Source organism: Rhynchophorus ferrugineus, unplaced genomic scaffold (genome assembly GCF_030347505.1).
Source record: "Rhynchophorus ferrugineus isolate W39M unplaced genomic scaffold, kcgeb_rfMv2 rfM10, whole genome shotgun sequence".
Lineage (NCBI taxonomy): Eukaryota > Metazoa > Arthropoda > Insecta > Coleoptera > Curculionidae > Rhynchophorus > Rhynchophorus ferrugineus.
The window spans coordinates 2,954,189-2,976,440 of record NW_027472589.1 but is presented as its reverse complement, the minus strand read 5'-3'; the positions used below and the strand labels follow the sequence as shown (position 1 = coordinate 2,976,440).

Genomic DNA, 22,252 nt, shown 5'->3' with positions numbered 1-22,252 from the left:
AGTCCCGGCCTGACACATAGATGGCGCTACTAGAATTAAATCCATATGTTTCTTAGTTAGCCCTAACCCTCAAAAGATGCGTATATAAATTTGACAGCTATCGGATCATTAATTTGTTAATTATAGCATTTTGAATGAAGCAACTTTTGTTATTGTGAAAAATGGATAAAAAGGAATTTCACGTGTTGATAAATATTGCTTTTTGAAGGGAAAATATACTGTTGAAGCAAAAACTTGGCTTGATGCCGAATTTCCGGACAATGCCCCATGAAAATCAACCATCAAGAATTGGTATGCTAAGTTTAGATGTGGTGAAATGAGCGCCGAAGACGGTGAACGCAGTGGACGCCCAAAAAAGGTTATTGCCGACGAAAACATTTACAAAAAAAGAAAATGATTTTGAATTACCGTAAATTGAAATTGAATGAAATAGCAGACACTCCAAAGATATCAAGTGTATGTGTATATCATATCATTTACGAATATTTGGGTATGAGAAAGCTCTGTGCAAAGTGGGTGCCGCGAGAGCTCAGTTTTGGCCAAAAACAACGACGAGTTGATGATTTGGAGCAGTGTTTGAAGATGATCAAGCGTAATAAACCCAAGTTTTTGCGTCGATATGTGACAATGGATGAAACATGGCTGCATCATTTCACTCCGAAGTCCAATCGACAGTCATCTGAGGGGACTGCACACGATGAACCCGCTCCAAAGCGTGGGAAAACGCAACAGTCGGCTAGCAAGGTTATAGCGTTTGTGTTTTGGGATGCGCATGGAATAATTTTCATTCATTACCTTGAAATAGGAAAGACTGCCGAAAAAACGGTCGCATTTGAAGAAAAAGAAAGTGCTGCTTCACCAAGACAATGCACCGTGTCACAAGTCAGTGAAAACGATGGCAAAAATCCATTAATTGGGCTTCGAATTGCTTCCTCATCCACAATATTCACCAGACATGGCCCCCAGCGACTATTCCTGTTCTCAGATGTCAAAAGAATGCTCGCTGGGAAGACATTTTTGTCGAATAAAGAGGTGATCGCCGAAACTGAGGCCTATTTTGAAGCAAAGGACAAATCGTACTACAAAAATGGCATCGAAAAGTTGGAGGGTCGTTATTATCAGTGTTATCACCCTTGAAGGGAATTATGTTGAATAAAAAAAACTAATTTTGCCAAAAATATGTGTTTTACTATGGTAGGCCGGGACTTTTCAATTGACCTGTTATACAATATTTCTGCAAAATTCGAGTACCAACCCGGCAGAAGAAAATGGACTTTCAACTGAACTCACCGAACATTCACTGCTATTTAGTACGGAACAACAATATATCTGTATCTTCATATTATCACCATATATAACTATTTTTCAGTAAGTTTGCCATAGATATAACTTTGATTTCACAAAACCGATGTTTCAACTGCGAAATATAAGATATATAATCCAAGTAGAATCGAAGAGCGCTAAACAGTTCAAGCGTTGGAATGCAGAAACGATGGTTTAGGAAACGATAAGTGACGTCAATGTTTCGTAGAGCTTCTGATCGGTGTTTTATTTAACGTGGCGAATATTGGAGTTTTGTGTTTTAGTAATACCACTTTTGATTTTGCGTATTAAGTGTATTTTTAATGATTTTTCTATAGTATATTGTTATGAATCAATACTTTTGTGATACTATTACAGTCATCTAGCCCCATTTGCTGAGATTGTACTAGATATAGGATTGTCGCGACATAGTTGCATTTAATATTTAAGAAATTTATTTAATATTAAAAGTAATTAGTTTTAAATTTAATTTATTAGACTATTTAACTATTTTTGTAATATGTGTGACATGGGAAAAGAGTTATGACTTGAGACAATATAAAATATTGCATTGTATTGAAAGTCTGGTGAAGCTAAGCCAAGATAAGAAAGGCACCGAGGAAACAGAAAACACGTGTCCAGCAAAAAGGATGTCTCGTCGGATCGTTGTGGAGTGTTCCGGATAATGGAGGTTCAGGGACCGGGACTAGACGAGGCGTGTTAGAGGGTTAGACCTGGTAAAGGACCCCAATAATTGCTATAACTATAAAACTCCAAGAATGCCCGAGATAGTGGAATTTTCGAATATTCCTGAAGAGCACGCACGTGTTTTATCGTCGAAGCTCCTTCCTTGAGGTTTTGGTGGCGGCTGAGAAGGTTGGTTCAAGAAACCCTTTTCTGCATCCCGATTCGTTAATAACTCTGTGGAGGGAAAGGTTTCTCCAGCAAGAAACTCTCACGCCGATAAAACATGGCGCATCGAGACAGAATTAGAAACAAAAGAACAATCAAATCAGAACAGAACCAAATAATTAAGGAACTAAGAACAAAACCTGAGAATTAGCAAAAGAATTTCAAAATTAGTCACAGAACATGAATTAAGTAAGAGTCAAGAGAGTCAACCTTTAATCAGAAATAAGAAGAAAGAAAGCCGGCTTGGTGGCGCAGTGGAAAAGGTGACAGGACGGTCCACCTACCGTTGCGATAGATGCGGGTTCGAATCCTGCTGGGCATGGTCGTAAATTTATGTTTGTGATTGTTTAATATGACAAGGAAAATTATCGCAGCCACGCCAGTAACCAGGCTGGGTAAGACCGGATGTCTTCTGGGATGATTTCTAAGTTGGCCACTCGTCAGTTGGTAGGCTTAATGACGAGGACCGTGGTTCGGAGCCCATGTTAAACTGTGGGTCCAGTCTAAAAGTATATAAAAATATATAAAAGAAGAAAGAAGAAATATAGTCGTGGGCATAATCATCAATTAGGTCCAATGAGAGAATCTGCATTATCTTAAAACGGACAAGCGATTTAGTAAGTCATTTCCATCCAATTCATAATTCTTTTCACCATTTCCTATCGATTCAACATCTTCGATTGTCTATATTTTTATATTATTCAACTGGATAAACAAACTCGTCTTTGTGCATTAGTTTACGCGAAGAAGAGAGAACATAAATTGTATTTCCTTTGCTACTTTGTTTTCTCTCTTTAGCAGCTCAAACTGATCATCCTTTATATTCACTACATCCGTTAAAATTAATTCACACCGTTTAAAATGCCCGTTTTAAACTTGATATCCGATATACCGTTGAAAGAACGTCGGGAATGCCTTCTCGATCGTTCCAGATCGGCCGACGGGTGTCTTGGGGTGGGCGGAGGTAAGTGACGCTTGTCTACTGACCTGTTCGGCATCTCTGAGTTGAAGGGTAGCCGCCGTCGAAGAGGCATACGTTGCCCGGTATTCCTCGCCATCGGGCAACGATATGCTGGGCGGCAGGTTGAGGGTCTGGTCGGTCCTGAGGTTGTGTAGTCGCAACTGGCGTTCGCGAGAGGCGGCCAATTCCTGACTCGCCCCCCTACCTCCCCCTCGCAGCCGGTCCATGCCGCCCATACCAGCCGCGGCACCGGCGCTCACCACCGACAGCATCTGCAACAACAAAAGATCGACCTTTAACCACGTAAATTCACCCTGTGCATTGGGAAATTGTTTTAAAATGTCCACACATTCACTACGTTCGTCCTTATCACTAAATGTACCAGGTGTACGCGAAAGCTTAAGTAAGTAATGTTATGATTTGGCACATAACAGGTTAATTGTATATTTTTTTGGCAAAATTAGTTTTTTTATTCAACATAATTCCCTTCAAGGGTGATACACTGATTATTGCAACACTCCTACTTTTCCGTACCATTTTTGTAGTACGATTTATCCTTTGCTTCAAAGTAGGTCTTAGTTTCGGCGATCACCTCTTCATTCGAAGAAAATTTCTTCTTAGCGAGCATTCTTTTGAGACCTAAGAACAGGAAATAGTCTCTGGGGGTCAGATTTGAAGAATAATTTTTCCATTTTCTTGAAAATGTTTATCGAAAAAAAACGGTAATAACTTTCCAGTACACCTGGTATATAATTAAATTAAACGACACCCCAACATCATCGTTGGATATAAAACAGCTGCTTGAGAATCCTCAGGACGAATGATGGACGGTAGAACGACTGGTTTTGAAAAACCTTAATTTTTGAGCTAGGAAAAAATCGCCTTGTATTTACCCGACACAACCTCGCGTGATTTTTTCGCTGTCTTAAAACGTACATTTCGTTTCGAAGAAATCGATTTCAATCTACAAAAGGAAATTGGGGGAAGAACATGAAGAAAAAATCAGATTCTATCTGATTATGAAAACGCCAGACCACACACAACATTAAGCGATATATTTTAATATAGTGAAACCATATGCAACAGAGATAATTTTTACTAACTGTCTATTTAATGCATCATTTTTAAAAGGCATTTACTAATTAAGGTATTTGTCTAGTATTACTATTTAATTGTTTTACAATATTTTTGATATTGGAAATGTATTATGATTTATGAAATATAGTAGTATTGTATCAAAAGTCTAGTGAGGTATCACGGGACATAAAAACACATTACTAGTAAAAAGCATATCGCATCGGCTCGTTGCAAGCTTGTAATAAGCTAGACCTTATAGAAGACCCTTATAATCATAAAAGTCAAGAAGGCGCGGTTCTATCTGGAAGAATCTGAATAGGGTTTCTTGAACCAGCGTTCTCGGGCACCACCAAGAACCTAACGGAGAAGCTTCAGCGATGAAACACGATGCATCCACAGTGTGTGGATAAGAATTAAGAACAGAAACAGTCAAAATCTTTTTTTTTTATTATTAGGCAAATCGCGAGACTTCAACTTAATCGAAACATTGTGAGGAGTTTTAGAGCAGAGAATGAGGAGTGGAGTTCCATTTTCAACGTCATTGAACCTATTGGCGGATATTTTCATCCTTTGGAACATTCCGTTGAAAAGCTTCGCGAATAAATTGCAGCCGTATTAAAAATGTTGGTTTAACACCTTATTCTGTCTCCCCCAAAAATCTGAAAGATATGGGGAGGTTGAATAAGGTTTCTTGACCCAGCATTCTCAGCCATCACCGGCGGTAAAACACGATGAATCCACAGTGTGTGGGTAAAAAAATAAGAATAGAAAAGAACAGTCAAAAATAGAATCAGTGAAAGAATAGAACAAGCATTGATCAAGAACAGAAACAGAACAGTCAAGTATCAAGAAACATCAGAGCCAAACAGTCAGAATCAAGAATCAGCCAACAACAAATCAAGAACACGAGCGATTTCTTATCAGTTACGTCATATAATCAACAGTTGGGCCCGAGAACGCAATCAACATACGGTATTGTTCATCCCCTGTATAAGAACAGTGAAGGATCATCACGCGATATTAAGAACAACACGGCAATAATTCAAATTAGTAGTTGCAGCGATACAACGTTGGTTAAATTGAATTAATAACCAAAATAAGTCGTCCAATAAATCCGCCCACCCATTACCGCGTTATATTTAGCGAGAAAATCGAGTGCTCCGGGGTACCCCCCTCAGTCCTCTCCGTCCCGGAAACACCATTCGACCTTTCGACAGATACCCGGCGATAAAAGCGAACCTGCCCGCTACCGCTTCTTCGATATTTTGGCAACGTCGCCCGGCCATGTGGGAGTACCTTCGATGGCCTTATTTATTTTATTAGATAATCTGGCGGCGTCCCTGCCACCTCCGCCGTCACGTTAACCTCCCCTCCCCCCGCATCGCCCCGCGCGCGCTGTATCGTCTCGCGGACAATCTCTAGTTTATGCAACGAATCTGTCTATGTGGGGGAAGTGTTGAATCGACCTTGGCACGACTCGACTAGCTGCACCCGGTATCTGAGCGATAATACGACATCCTGGTGCACCTATATCGTTTTTTATTTTCGGGTTTATCGAAAAAAAAAAACGGTAGGTTCAAGATTAGATACATCGATGGATGGTGAACAAGCACGAACTCCATCTTGACGGAGCGAACATAAATAAATGACATGCTGAAGTTGATGGAAATTGATTTAATAAATGGTAAAGCTGTGATAATGTGATGTATTAATGTAAACAACGGTTAAATTCGATAATTTTGACATTTGTCTATATAAAATAACAGTTTTCCATCTAGTGTTATTGAGTTTTTTAGTGTATACATTTCTTTTCTTGTTTGATTTGAACAAATCTGCTGCCGAAGCTCATCAAAGACCTCTAGAAGCTTATGGTGATGTTCCATAATATCCCAATTGTCGATTTTGGTTTCAACAATTTCCAACAGCCTGGTGGACCAAAAAAGTTCCGAAGACAATTAATTGTAAGATTTATTGGACAAAAATTCAACTGATACTCTCAAAGAACTTGCACATAGACAGCAGATGATAAATCAACTATTTCCAGACGTTACCATTTGATGGGAAATATTTTAAAGAAAGAAAATGGCTATGAGATAAAGTTTCAAGAGCAAGGTGTAGTGTAGTATTATCTGCTGGTAAAAATGAATAAAACCGTTGTCGCGGATGTCTACTGACGTCAATCCAACAAATTAAACGACACATTTTTTGCAAAAAGCCAGCAACGGCGAGTAATAGACGCGTCCTCTTACATACTTAAAGTTGTGAAAGGCGTACTGTCACAGTTCGAATGGAAAGTTCTGTCGCATCCAGCATACTCAGCAGACAAGACGCCTTCTGATTACACGCAAATGGATCGATGATGGTATCGCCATCTTGCCAAAAAGACGTGAAAAAGTTGTAAAAAATGATGGGAAATATTTTGAATATAAATGTCTTTTTAAAGTTAAAATATGATCAGAATACATGTTAATTGAAATAATAAACTAAAGAAATCGATGAACTAGTGATAAAAATCAACGAAATAACCTAAAAGGAAATAAATATAGATGACAGGAACTATATTAAACGAGTAAAGGGAAATAAAAATAGAATAATCGCAAGCAACATTAAATATTAATAAGACTCTATTAATTATATAAGTGGAAATAGGTATCGAAGCATCTTACGATAAAATGGACGAAAAATAAATCGGCAAAGCACAATAACTATTTAATACGAAATAAAACGTCGATTTAGTCGGTTTTGACACAGTTTCGAAAGTGGTAATGACGAGAAAACACCGTGTAATTTGTACTGACCCATCGCTCGAATCCTTGAACATAAATAATCACAATAGCCGGTCACACTGCAGGAGGAACTAGGCGGTCGGTATTTTTTCTCTCGGTGTTCGAACAATAAAAAAATGACTGTGGCGAAGTGCCGTAACACTTTTCGAGTCTCTTTCCTCGTACGCAAAACGTTCTATTCAAACAATATCGTCTCGTAAGACGATAAGAGCAACATGTCTCGCCGTTATCTTCCTTGATTTGCTGATGTGACGTCGGTTTTTTTTTGTATCAAAATTCAATAGGACCTCGCGGAGGAAACACGCGACAATCGGAGACCGAGGAAGAAAAAACGCATCGTCTTCGGAGTGGTGACCGCCACCAGTGGAGGAGGCCCCAACGTTATTTTTAACTATATTTATACGTTTCCGATGTTTTAATTCCATATAAGCCAATGGCCATTGTGTGTCAGTTTGCGGTACGATAAAATTTAAATGTAAAACCACAACAATACTGTATTGGACACGCTCTAATTTTGATAAAAGCATAAGTGAACATCATACAATAATAATTAAGGATATAAGTACATTTATAATGACGATAACGCTTCAGCATGTTTAAGTTTATGAGCCAGTGTTAATACCGGATATTGTTATTCGTTTAAAAGTATTTCTTAACAAAAAAGTATATTTTTTATAATAAAAATGGGGCTACTTAATTATATTCAGTACATTAATAACATTAAAACATTACCATCAAAAGCAATACAGATTATGAAAGGTGACAACAAATGTAGACTATATAAAGAAGCCAAAGAAACAATTAACCATACACTGATACACTAAAGAAAACCACTATTGCAACTTCCACTTATCTCTTCTTTGTGTTAATCCTATAAAAGCATATTCCCACAAAAACGTTGAATTTACTGAAAAAAATCCCCTAATATTAAATCACATTCCTTGTATTTTACATAAAATACAGGCAGTCTAATATAAAACAAAAGAAATGTATAATAGCATTCAAACAAGTTAAATCAAATATAGCCTAAATATATATATTTTATTAAGTTTATGAAGTCCAATGTCCAATTATAATTCATAAAACCTACAGGACTATATTAAATACGTAAAAGGTAGTAAGTATAGATTTCGACGATTATCTTAATAAGCCTGATATTTAAGCTAAAATATAATCCAACAGAATATCATTGATTGTTTTTTAATCAATTGCCATTTTATACAATTAAAATATAGCTTAAGATTTTAATACTAAACAGTCTAATAGTCTAATAAATAGACTCTTAATAAAAATAAAAAACTAAGTATTGCACCAGGTATAATATGGACAATCTGGACATGTAAATCCACAGACTTCTTCTATAGCCTAATTTATCATGCTCAAATATAATGTTAGTATAATAATATGCTACGAAATGTATAATATTATTGTATACATTTTAATTAAAACATATTTTAAATATATATTTTCTATTAATTGCTTTTAATAAGTTAATATTAATCTATAAGAAAAATATTTTGTAGGAAAGAAAGTCCAATTATAATTCGAAACGACTTTATTAAATATTTAAAGAGAAATAAGCCTATATTAGAGGAATTATATTAGTAGGGCTAAGATATTAAGCTAAAATTTTAGTTAAATTAAAAAGCATGATACCAGAGTATACAATAAAAATATATGGTCTATTCAAATTCGTCGCAATTTCTAAATTCGTTTTAGAATCAGACAATATTTTCCTTCTCATTTTATTCTAGTTAAAAAGAGACACAATGCTGTCTCATTAGTTCAATCACGTAAAGGAATGAGCCTGTCAAAGTCGTCAGGTTGTCAGGCGTATGCAAAATTTTTGAAAGCAATAGTGATAGCAAGAGGTTATAACTCGTAACTAATAACAAATAAACTATTGTGGCTGTATAATTAACTGTAGTTTTTAGATATACTATAATGTTAAAACAAATTATATTAGATGGATTTTGAATAGACTTATAGACTAAATATTTAATACGAGTTTTATTATATCTCGGTCAATATTATATTATATTGAGTATAGTATAGACTAACATTTCTATTTATATATTTTGAATGAAATCTCTTTGTATTTCGAAAAGATAGCCTAATAACCATACTAGGTACTACATTGAGAATAGGAATATATAAGTGTAAACATTCTATAGTACATATTATAAGACATTAAACTTTCAAGGCCAACATTTTCATATAGTATTTTGAGTGTTAAACAATTCAAAATGTCGCGGTATTATATCAATGAATATATAACACTATATGCATTTGTGTAAGAACAATCTGAACATTGAATTTCAAGTATTCATACATTCTCGTCAATAACGAATAGAGCCTAATATTTTGTTCCACCTTTTAGGTATTGAACTAGATCCAGTGTAATATTTCCCTCCAAGTTTTAAACAATTCGGACAGTATAGCCTAATATTAATTAAAATCTAGTCCAGATATTTAGGATTTATCTAGATTCTCAGGTATTTTAATGTTTTGAGTACAGTAAACGGGCTATAATATCTAGCCTAATATTATTAATTAATAAGGTTGAAGATATAGCCTAATAATTAGTTTTTTCTTTACGATATGAGGTATAGTATAGTATGAGTGATAGTTATCCTAAAAAATATAATCTAGCCTAATATTTTGTTTGTTATTTTATAATAAAATAGTGTTAAATATTCTATAAAATAATCATTACAATATCAAACGAGACATTATAGATGGTAGAAGGCCGTTTTTAATTTATATAATGCAATAATAAAACCGGCGTGTATAAATTCATCAAGAATACGTTCATTTCGCGTCGTTTGCGACCTAGTCTAGTCTAGGACGGCACGGCCAGTTTTTAAACAATGAACCGCGTGGAATTTTCGACGGTTTAATTCTCGACCGATGTCGAAACGATAGTTTGACGAAACTATGATGGAGAGAACAGCTGCCGATCTACCGGAAGGCCATCTAGTCCTCTTGACGACACGCGCACCATCTTACGTAATCTGTTACGGCGCTGGCCGAAGACTCTCGCGGGCCATTCTGCTCCGGGTGTGACGGTGCCGACGATTTCGACCGCTGACGTAGCGGCTGGCCGACCGTTAAAATACCCTAAACGCCGAAAAATCATCGCTCGCTGATCCATATTCAAATGTTTCAACGATTTACGTCATCTGGCGTTATCTTTTGTTTTTGTTGGATTTGCTAGCGCGCCAGAGAGATCCGTTCCTTGTGATTTTTCTCGGCGGTTCCAATAAAACACAGTGGCGTTCCGGCGACACACCGCGTCAACCGCCCTTCAAATAAATCTCGCGGGCGACGCGATGACGAAATGGCGGAGGATCCCGACCCGGTCTCGGAACGCGGATTAATTATCGATTATCGAATCAATTAACGTTTCGGGGGCACAGTTAGCGTCCCGACGCCTATAAATAATCTACCTGTAACGTGTTCCCGCGTCTCACGACCATCTGATAGTCGGGCACTATTTTTTTTACTCTAATGGAATCTATTTTTGAGGTGTTTACACGTTGGCAATGTCATATCCTACTCGACGTCGGCGTCTCCCGAACTATCGAACCGAAATTTTCCGCATTATTCGTCTGCTCTGGTCTGGGCTCGACCGGAGAGATTGTTCGGCCGATAGAACGTGATAACAGTTAAATATGCAATAAATTTAGCACTATTTCTATATCAAAATGCACATAAGGCTACATCACAGTCTATATAATTTTAATGAAGTAAATGGCCTAATATTTTTTAAGATAAATACCTTTAATCTGCAACATACATTAAGAACTTTAAATTAATCTATATTAGAATATTTATCAAGATTAGCCTACTAAATGTGTTAGTAATATTTGCCTACTACTTTAAGCTTTTATTTACTATTACTTTTGAATATCAGAATTCAATCTTGATTATGCGATGTTAAAATGTATCCTGTTACAGCATCATCGCCTGTCTATCATAAAGGTTTACAGGTAAAAATCAAAACATAATAGCCTAACATTTGAGATTTATATCTCCAAAATATTAAGGGCATCCCAATTACCGCCTATAAGATTTGTAATCTAACATTATAATCATTAAAAGGCATGCTTAAAAATAGCCTAATATTTAAAATCATTAAAAGTGAAATAAAAGGTGATTCAATAGTACTCAGTATAGTTGTAGCGACCTTGAGGCATGTCGAATTTTACATAGTGGAATAACGGTCTACAAAATACCCAGAAATATCATGCTATAGATCTATAGATCCCATTGCAACCAGATATATGTTTAATTATAATATATACCAAAGAAGTTAACATATACCTGCCTTGTATTTAAAATATCTCTCGTTAAAATATTAACATCAATCTATATTACAGTGCTATAAGGTTGAATCCAACGCAGAAATACGACTAAAGGTATGAAGGAATATGTATATACTAAAGAGGATAATATATTGTTGCCTAATCTTTTAAACTTTTATAGTCACAACACGAATTTCAAGCAGTGCTATTCACAAGATTCAAATGTTACTGTGTTGTACTAAACATAATAGCATTTGGTGGCAATACATAACATAAAACAATACACAATATAATATGGTAATTAAAATATTAGGCAATGACTAATATAGTCTAATGTTTTTTAAGTTCATATATAAGATGTGAATTTTAAAATGCAATGTATCACATCGATATCACTTGTGTGTTATACGGATAAAATCAAACCCCAATAGCCTAATAAATGAGACATATATCATCTGTGTTATACACATTCGTCTGTGTTATGTACATAATATATTCCAACTCTGTAATCTTACATTAGAACGAGAAATATGCAATTAAAATGCGTACAAAAATTTTTATCCAAATAGCCTAATATTTTTAATTTTAATTTAGAAAATGGATACTTTAATCTTTATACATGTTACATTTGATATACCTTGATACATATAACGAAATCCGAACACATAAAGATATGTTAACAGTTTAATAACCCAATATTTGCAGACGGTTGAAATATAAATGCAATAATTGCTAAAGAAGTTACAATAATACATGATTTAATGTTGATTCTTTCGTCATAAGAAAACACAACTCTACGCCGTCCTATCGTAGAGCGATAGTTTAATATTTGGACCTTTTTATGAGAAACGGATTAGGCCAAGCCGGACTAATATTTGTTTCCGTATCTGGGTCATCATCTCCCATCCGAAACAATCGACTGTGGCAAATAATCCCCACCGTCCAACCTTGTGTAACGAGCCGATACATCGCGTGTTTGTATAAAAATTGAACAAACACTCTAGTCTAGACCGAAAAATAAACACATAAAACCGTAAAACAAAAGATAAGTACAGGCGGCTGCGATACCAGCACCAGCGCGGGCGACTCGGGCGGCACGTCGTTCGGTTCCTTATCACGGTTACTTTTCGATTTCATCTTTGGCGGGCCGCGATGGTTGTTTGTAAACAATCGGACGCTGGAACGAACACAACAACACGCTTTTGTTGCTGTTAAACGAGCCCGGGATCGGGTTTATGTTTACGATACGTCGGGATTTGTCATAATATTTGTTGTTTTCTCATTAGAACACCGTCGCCCGGTCTCATTTGTGTTCGATATGTTTGTTTATTTTTTGTACGGATGTGTTGGGTTTTGATACTAAGCCGACAGTTATTGAAATATTATTATGGCATTAGCTCTTTCTACCGATAATGGATACATTTAAATAAAACATTCGTCACAGTTCGAAGAAATTCAGTTTTTGTCTATTTTTGCAGTCTTTCTTTCATCTAAGATCCAGAAAGAAACGAAATGTCATAGACAGATATTAGTTCTTTGTAAATTACTTACTGGTATTAGTATTCTTCTAAATATTCGTTTAATTTGTTATAAATATATGCATATATAATTAAATCCCTTAAATCACGTTTGTTAATGTTTCGATAATATAAGCTACAATTGGTTTGAATTAGTCAGTTATATGTTATTCTTCTGACGTGACATCCAAACTTAAGTGTTAGAAAGACCAGAAAAATGAAGCACAAACTTTAAAAACCAATAATGCACCTAACAAAAACAAAAGATGGTTTTTATCAACTAGACCCGATACTTTTCAGTCGATATATCACGCTGGCGATATCGAAGATAAGAAATCCGATACGATCTGCGTCGAAATGAATTCTAGAATCTTTTGTTTATTATTTTCGAGTAATAATCACACGAAAATAATATACTACGGTACTTGGCGCGATTAAATAACGACACTTCGAGGAATTTTTACGGGTACAAAACACTCCAAAACGATTAGAAAACAATTCCGAACGGATCCGCCGAATGGTCGGTTTCGCGAAGGTAAAATGCGGACCTTGAGATCGGCGCTCCAGATAAGAAAACGTAAATCGATCAAATGCGCCCATATCTTGTTTACATCGTGTTGACATCCAAAAATATCACAAAATCATAATATCTACGCTGTGTGTGCGATTTGTTACCTCTGCGATCCAATATCCCACGTTTTGCATTCATTTGTTTTTGATAAGTGGGTCAATGACGATAGATATCGTCCTCTAGTTGGCTTACAGCACATAAATAACGACCAATGAAGACTGAAAGGTACAGTTAAGAAGTTATATAGCTAAAATCCCTAGAAAATATATCTCAAACAGTTTCCCAAAGTTTCTGGTCATTCTATATATTTCTAAAAACATTTTTTCAATATACAATAGACTGGCGATTAAATAAAGCTAATAAGGAAAGTTAGAAGCTCAAATAGCACCAGAAAAGACGGCAGTTGAATGTGGAAGGGCCTGTTGATGATGGAACTGATGACTACGAAAAAGATTCTGCTGTTAATCTTTAAAAAAAGGAAACAAGGGCGAACAAAACTTACAAGAATATAAGGAAAACGATGGAGCATTCAGTGGGAGATAAATCTGACGAATAAGCCGGATTTTAAAATAATTTACACATTAATTCATTTATTTTGTGCAATGATTTATTGTGTGACACTTTCTTGGTTGATTTCTGAGCACGTTTTTAGTTACTTAATAATGAAGAAAGCGCTAATTTTTTCTTGGTTGAACATTATATAGCTCAAATAGTATCAGAAAGGACGGCAGTTGAATGGAGAAGGATCTGTCGATGATGGAACTGATGACTACGAAGCAGATTTTGCTGTTAATCTTTAGAAAAAGGAAACAAGGGTGAACAAAACTTACAAGAATATAAGGAAAACGATGGAGCAGTCAGTGGGAGATAAATCTGACGAATAAGCCGGATTTTAAAATAATTTACACATTAATTCATTTATTTTGTGCAATGATTTATTGTGTGACACTTTCTTGGTTGATTTCTGAGCACGTTTTTAGTTACTTAATAATGAAGAAAGCGCTAATTTTTTCTTGGTTGAACATTATATAGTTCAAATAGTATCAGAAAGGACGGCAGTTGAATGGAGAAGGATCTGTCGATGATGGAACTGATGACTACGAAGCAGATTTTGCTGTTAATCTTTAGAAAAAGGAAACAAGGGTGAACAAAACTTACAAGAATATAAGGAAAACGATGGAGCATTCAGTGGGAGATAAATCTGACGAATAAGCCGGATTTTAAAATAATTTACACATTAATTCATTTATTTTGTGCAATGATTTATTGTGTGACACTTTCTTGGTTGATTTCTGAGCACGCTTTTAGTTACTAAATAATGAGGAACGACCAAATTTGTTCTTGATTGAACATCATATTGCACTTCTTCAATCAATGACGAAGTCTGTCTCTAGGGTGTCAAAAATTATGTCTAGATTATTTTCTGGAAGTTTAAAGTCAATAGGAGGCAGAGAAACAATAAATTTATTGAAATTGATTTGCATGTTTCAAAATATTAGGCCTATAAATTACTTTTAAATAGCGATCACCACTCGATGGTTCGAGTAATGCATTCAAATCCTCATTTTCAAATGTTTTTGGCCTTTTGTCTTCGATATCAAAATCACTACTTTTAAAACGTTGAAACGAGCATGTTGAAATCGACCATGGTCTCCATAAGTTTCACAGAGCATTCGGTGAAAGTAAAATTTCCCACAAAACAGTGAGACAAAAATTGGTTATAAATGTAGCCAATACAATCCTTTATTATTTATCCTTTAGAATGAATTTATAAACAGATGGCGTTGAGTAATGCCTAACAAAACATTTTAGCTTACAACAGTAAATGTATGTACCAAAGATAGCCAATGAATATTTCGCTGACAATCTCCAAGGAAAAAGAAACAAGAACCCCATAATAATCCGTATGCGGATATTAGAGAAAGAGTGTCTATACAACAACAGTTCAGCGATGATACAATCGAAGATACCATTAAAAATCTTGAACCATTTGTTTACTAGTCAGATTTAAGGCCACGTGATTTCTACTTAATCAGAAAACGAAAAGAACCTGGTAAAAAGACATGGGGCAATACAAAAAGCTTGATTCGATATTTTTTAGAAGCTCTTTGGACCTGCATGTTGTCTTGTCGTTGTATACATCGTTAAAGTGATAATATACAAAATCATTTATATAGTGTATAAATAAAGTAATTTAAATAATTATTTTAAAGTGATACTAATGCCCCTGCAGATCTACGCCACTGGCGCGCCGTCGGGCTTATGCACTGATCCCTCGCATGCCGCTACTCGATCCCCACCTATCGGGGGTGGGGGGTAGACCGAGGGACACGGTATACGGCCTTGACGTTTGGGTCAGGTGTCCGTCGTGTGTTTGTACCAGTCTAACCAGTCCATGAGATGTTGGCGTCCAGCTCTGATGCAGATGTCAACTGAGCCAGTGGCGTGAACATCAACGTTTTATTATTAATAATTTTATATATTGGCTTCTTGTAATCTCGAGTTCTTAAAAGCGAATAATCTTTGTTAACGTTTTAAAGTGATTTTATTAAAGATTATGTATATAAATATGTAATTAATCAATGCATAATTTAATTTTTATAGTAATAAACGGAGAAAGAAATGTTCTCTTGGATACAATATTTCCCGGCTTCCAAACATTTGTTGAACTTCTTTAATGCCCTTTCGAACTCAAATCGCTTTTTTGAGTTCAGGGAAATGAATCAGGAGAATAGTGAGGTTACTGAGTGATATTAATTAATTTTTTTGGTGAAGGCGTGTTATCAACCGCAGATGGAATTTAGAGATTCAACCATATCGTCGAATGAGTACCACATACTTTTAAATGGTACTGACTGTTATCAGAGCAATAATATAAATAAAAAAGTACTGTTGAATATAATAAAATGTCACACATAATAACTCTAGGGAACATAACGTTAGAAAAAATCAGATCAGATTAGACTAAAAATCGAACAATTCTACTGGTTAGTCGGAAGATACTCCGAACTTGGCCTAAGATCGAAGATATTGGTTTATCAGTCAATTATAAAGCGCTGCACTAAAACATAAAACCAGACTGGCCATTCAACGCTGCCAAAACAAAGTTCTTCGATTACTTACCAATGCTTATCCCTACGTAACCAACGATGAACTGTACGATGACCCCGAAATCAACTTATATGGTGTATAAATAACAGGTCAATTGAAAGGTCCCCGGCCTGACTTATAGATGGCGCTACTAGAATTAAATCCCTATGTTTTTTAGTTAGCCCTAACCCTCAAAAGATGCATGTATAAATTTGACAGCTATCGGATCATTAGTTGGTGAATTATAGCATTTTGAGTGAAGCAACTTTTGTTATCGTGAAAAAAATGGATAAAAAGGAATTTCGCGTGTTGATAAAATATTGCTTCTTGAAGAGAAAAAATACAGTTGAAGCAAAAACTTGACTTGATGGCGAGTTTCCGGACACTGCCCCAGGAAAATCAACCATCAAGGATTGGTATGCTAAAAAAGGTTGTTACCGACAAAAACATTTAAAAAATCCACAAAATGATTTTGAATGAGCGTAAACTGAATGAAATAACAGACACTATAAAGATATCAACTGAACGTGTACATCATACCATTCACGATTATTTGAATATGAGAAAGCTCTGGGCAAATTGGGTGCCGCACCAGCTCACTTTTAACCAAAAACAACGACAAGTTGATGATTCGGAGCAATGTTTGAAGATGATCAAGCGTAATAAACCCATGTTTTGCGTCGATATGTGACAATGGATGAAACATGGCTCCATGATTTCACACCGAAGTCCAATCCAATGTGTGGGAAAACGAAACAGTCGGCTGGCAAGGTTATGGCATATGTATTTTGGGATGCGAATGGAATAATTTTTATTGACAAGACAATGCACCGTGTGTCACAAGTCAGTGAAAACGATGGCAAAAATCCATGAATTGGGCTTCGAATTGCTTCCTTATACACCGTATTCTCCAAATCTGGCCCCCATCAACTATTTCCTGTTCTCAGATCAGAAGAAAATTTCGTCGAATGAAGATGTGATCGCCGAAACTGAGGCCTATTTTGAAGAAAAGGGCAAATCGTACTACAAAAATGGTATCGAAAAGTTAGAGGGTCGCTATAATCAGTGTATCACCCTTGAAAGTAATTATGTTGAATAAAAAAAAAATAATTTTGCCAAAAAAATGTGCTGTACTATGGTAGGCCGGGAACTTTTCAATTGACCTGTTGAATACAGAGGTTCTATCACCAGACAACATTCTACAGAGCCTGTGAGCAATTTTATTAGTGATAGTTTCAATCATGTTTTACATTATGTATCGAAAATTTCGAATAAATCCAATAAATCGGATCCATATAACCCAAAACTTGCTAAGAATACGTTGCTCTATTTGTTTGCTAAAAGGGCGAAATCATATTGGTATACCTAATGTTATAAAGATACTACTGGAAGACGTCAGAAACAAAACAGCAATGAAAAAAAAGTCGATATATTTTACGTGTGATTTCCTTCAAAAACTTACATTAATATATGCAAATAATAAAGATGACGCTGTGCGCACAGATAAGATTAATTTTTTTAAATATTCAGTACATTTATTGCTGGAGTGTTATTATAAATCGTGTATTTATTAGATACCGGAACGTAAAAAGTATGTTATTGTCATTCGAGTATTAATTGACATCATTCGCTTTTGAACAGCTTATTTTGTATCTGAGGAACTTTCCTACGATGTTAAATATAACAGATACTTCCTGTATACAAAACAAGAACATCTGTATAGGCTAAGGAAGGGAATAGTAATCGAAAAAACTGTTGCTTTGTCATCAGAGTTTTTCATTAATCATTTGACTAAGTGTACGACTAATTGGCATCTATTACATCAAGATAATATTGTCACTATCTGTTTCCTTTTCTCTCAACTATTTGTCCCAAGTGTCGTGCACTCGACAGTATTTTTCTAACCTTTCTCGAGATTAATTAGTTTCAAAGTTTGTATACACAATAATATAGATTTTTATTACATTGACATACCAACCAAGTTAAAAGGTAATTTAAAAACCTGATAATGGAAACAGTGAGATATAAGATAATGACAAAGATGGGAGACCATTTCCTACATAGCTTATTGAAATAATGAAAGAAATAACTATATGATATGATGATCATATATATGAATGATTTTCGAATAATGAATAATGAAGAATAGTCGATGGAACATTCTGTTATCTAAGTTATCTTTTCGTTCATTGTGCCATAGTTTGAGTATTGTACACTCTCGCTAGGTGATAAGTCCAGCAAAGACTATAGCTCCTTCATTTCTATGATAATTTTTGTCACCAACAGATGTGTGCCTCCTATCCAACCAACCTGGATGAGTTTCTAGGTTCTTCTATTATGCAATTGTGGCGACCGCCACGACCCTTTAGGCCACCACCAATTCACCATCAACAACTACAAAGGTTGGCAACGCCGGTGGATTGGTACCATGCAGTTCCAGGGTATAAAAGACCATCAGGACGACGTCTCGCTCTCTTTTCTTTTCTCCGTCCCCTTGTAATAGTACCACTTCCACAGCGCTACCGTACTTCCTTCACCTTAACCTAATATCCTGTCAATTCTCCCATCGACCACATGTATCAATCGTAAGTTAGAATAAACAACTTTGATTCAACCAGTGTTTTTAGTTCCCGTGCAAATTCCTTCCAAAGATAGTAGTGAGTGTTCTGACAAATAATCGCAGCGGCAGCCACACATTTCGACCGACCGATCGACCCGACGAACATTCCTACACTTTGATTAAAATGCATCGTATCGACTTTTCACAATAAAGTTTCAAAAAACTAATTTATAGACCTTATGGTGAAAGTTAAGCAGACATTCGTAACATTAGCATCTATCATTATTTTTAATTTTTTTTTGTTGAGACAACGTTATAAAGAATGATTTTGTAATAATGTTTCACAGTAGAGGCCTTTTTAAAGTGAAAAAATGATCGGAATACACGCAGGCATCAAATATAACAAAAATAAAAACCAATCTAATTTTATCTAAGAACAAGAAACCAAAACCGTTGTTAAAAAGGCCAAGAAAGAAGATAGAAAAGGGAATATTATCTCAGCCACTAGACACATCCTAGAAACTAGAAATACCTGTTTTGGACACTTTTTATACTACGGACGCGATTATGTGTAACAACTATCATCTACCATAGTATTTTTCGTATATATGAAGCCCGGTCGCCAATAAACATATCGACGATGGCTAGATTAATATTTAATTAATTACAGTAAGTTCCAACGAAAAATGCATCTTAATTTACAGTTGATCGATTAAATATCACTGTTGCGGTTAAGTTAAATTTAATTAAAATTAGTGATATGAAACTACTGATAAGATATTGTTGATATTTATGATGTTGATATTGTATAATGTTTATTATAACCCAACACAATTAGTTTTTACACCGTAAGTTTGACACAATTTATAAATACATTTCTAATTACTAGTAAGTAAAATAACCATTAGCTTAAATTTAAGCATAGTTCAAAAGTAAATAAATGTTGATATTAAGGTGAATTTAAATAATATTAATCAAATTAAGTTTTTACATTTCTAAAATGAATTTACGTGTTACCTAAAGATTTGGAGCTAGCTGGCCAAAGAGAAAAGTTATATACAGTTTCGACAGGTATATACAAATACAAAAATACACAATTTAAAACGAAAAAAAAAAAATATTTCATTATATATAGCAAATAATTTTGGTTAAACATCGATATTCAATGGAATTAAAACAAGTGATAGAGAATATAAGAGCCTATATGATTGTTAGGGACAAAATATAATCTTAATAATTATATTTATTATTATGGAAAGTATTACGAGTATATATCGATATTAAGTTAAATTCAATTGATATTAATGCCTGAAAAGTGCGATATAACATATTGTTGATAATTTTTCGAAATAAATTTACTATTATCTCATAGTAATTTCGATATTTACATCGTTTAAAACACAAATTGTTTATATAATTAAATTTAATTAGAATTAATGGTATTATAGTTGGATATTTTGTTAAAATCTTGTTAATTAAATGTTGATATTAAGTTAAATTTAATTAATGCTAGTGACTGGAGACTGTGACATGTTGAAAATGAAGCTTCAATGATTTTTCGAAATTATTTACGTAACTTATAAATATGTGGGTGTTTCTTAGAAGTAAAATAATTATTACTTCATAGTCAGTTTGTTATTTACATAACACGAAAACACGAAAGCGTGATGATTAAATATCAATATTAAGTTAAATTTAATTAATGTTACAGAAATTGATTTTATTGTTTATTTCACTTCATTATAGAGATCGATACATTTTCGTCATTACGATCGAAGCTGTTTAAGTTAAAAGTTGATATTAAGTTAAATTTAATTAATTTTAGTAAATGGATATTTTCAATAAATTTTCGAGATTATTCACATAATTTACAAATATGTAAATATAATAATTATCTCACAGTCATTTGCATATTTGCTGATTAAATATAGATGTTCAATTAAATTAACATTAATCTATGTTATTTGAAAATATTCTTGATAGAGTTCCTATATTTTTTAAAATTAATTTACTCGATATCAAAACTTTATATGATGTTTAAGGGTAAAAGGTTCCAAGCTGTTTTGGTTAAACGTTGATATTAAGTTAAATTTAATTAATATTAGTGGTTGGATTTTTATAAATTGATTTTCTAAATTAATTTACACATTTCATAAATCATAAAAAAGAGAAAAACTATTATCTTATGGTAATTTTTATAAATACAACGTTCAAACAATAACATCGGTTGAAAGTGCATCGGTTAAATATCGATATTAAGTTAAGTTTAATTAATATTAATATCATGTTGGTTGAATATATTGTTGCTAAAGGAGTTTTCATATTTTTTAAAAAATCAATTTGCTCGATATAAAAAATTTACATAGTGTTCAAGAGTAAAAGGTTATAAGCTGTTTTGGTTAAATGTTGATATTAAGTTAAATTTAATTAATATTAGTGGCTGGAATATTTTTAATGATCTTTCAAATTAATTTACATATTTAATAAAGATATGGATGATTTGATGAAGAGAAAAACGATTATCTTATAGTAATTTATATAAATACAACGCTCAAACAACATGAAAGTGCATCGGTTAAATATCGATATTACCTTAAGTTTAATTATTATTAAACTTATGTTGGTTGAATATGTTGTTGCTAAAGGAATTTACATATATTTTAAAATTACTTTACTCCGTATAAAAAATTTACACGACGTTTAAGGGTAATATGTTCGAAGCTGTTTTGGTTAAATGTTGATATTAAGTTAAATTCAGTTAATATTAGTGACTGGATTTTTTAATGATTATTCACATTATATAAATATGTGGTGACTGGAATTTCCTTCAGTGATTTTTCGAAATAAACTGGGTATGCACCCATGCAAAGATGCTTACTGAAGCTACAACATTAGATTTGAAAGCGTGGTGGTTAAATATCGGCGAAAATAATATCGCTGCTTGTTTTCGAGCAAATCGAGTTAATGAACTTCGAAACTATTCGATACGACATTAGAGATAATAGTAATCACTCGAGAACGAACGAATGGGTCGTTAAAAATAAAGTTTCGTGGATACTCCGACACCGGATTGAAACGTGTCGTGATGGTTGATCGCTAATTGATTTCAACTTACTTCAGTCCACTAGGATCGCAGACAGAACCTCTCGGATGTGCCCGATCTTTTATT

General features: G+C 34.4%; 1 protein-coding gene across 1 annotated transcript in view; it reads right to left on the bottom strand.

Annotated features, from left to right (window-relative positions):
* LOC143203612 (uncharacterized) overlaps positions 1–22,252 on the bottom strand; it is a 286,782-nt gene that overhangs the window by 7,781 nt on the left and 256,749 nt on the right. Inside the window, exon 3 of the mRNA XM_076415834.1 lies at positions 3,202–3,447. Coding sequence (XP_076271949.1) covers positions 3,202–3,447 — 246 coding nt within the window. The remainder of the gene's footprint in view (positions 1–3,201; positions 3,448–22,252) is intronic.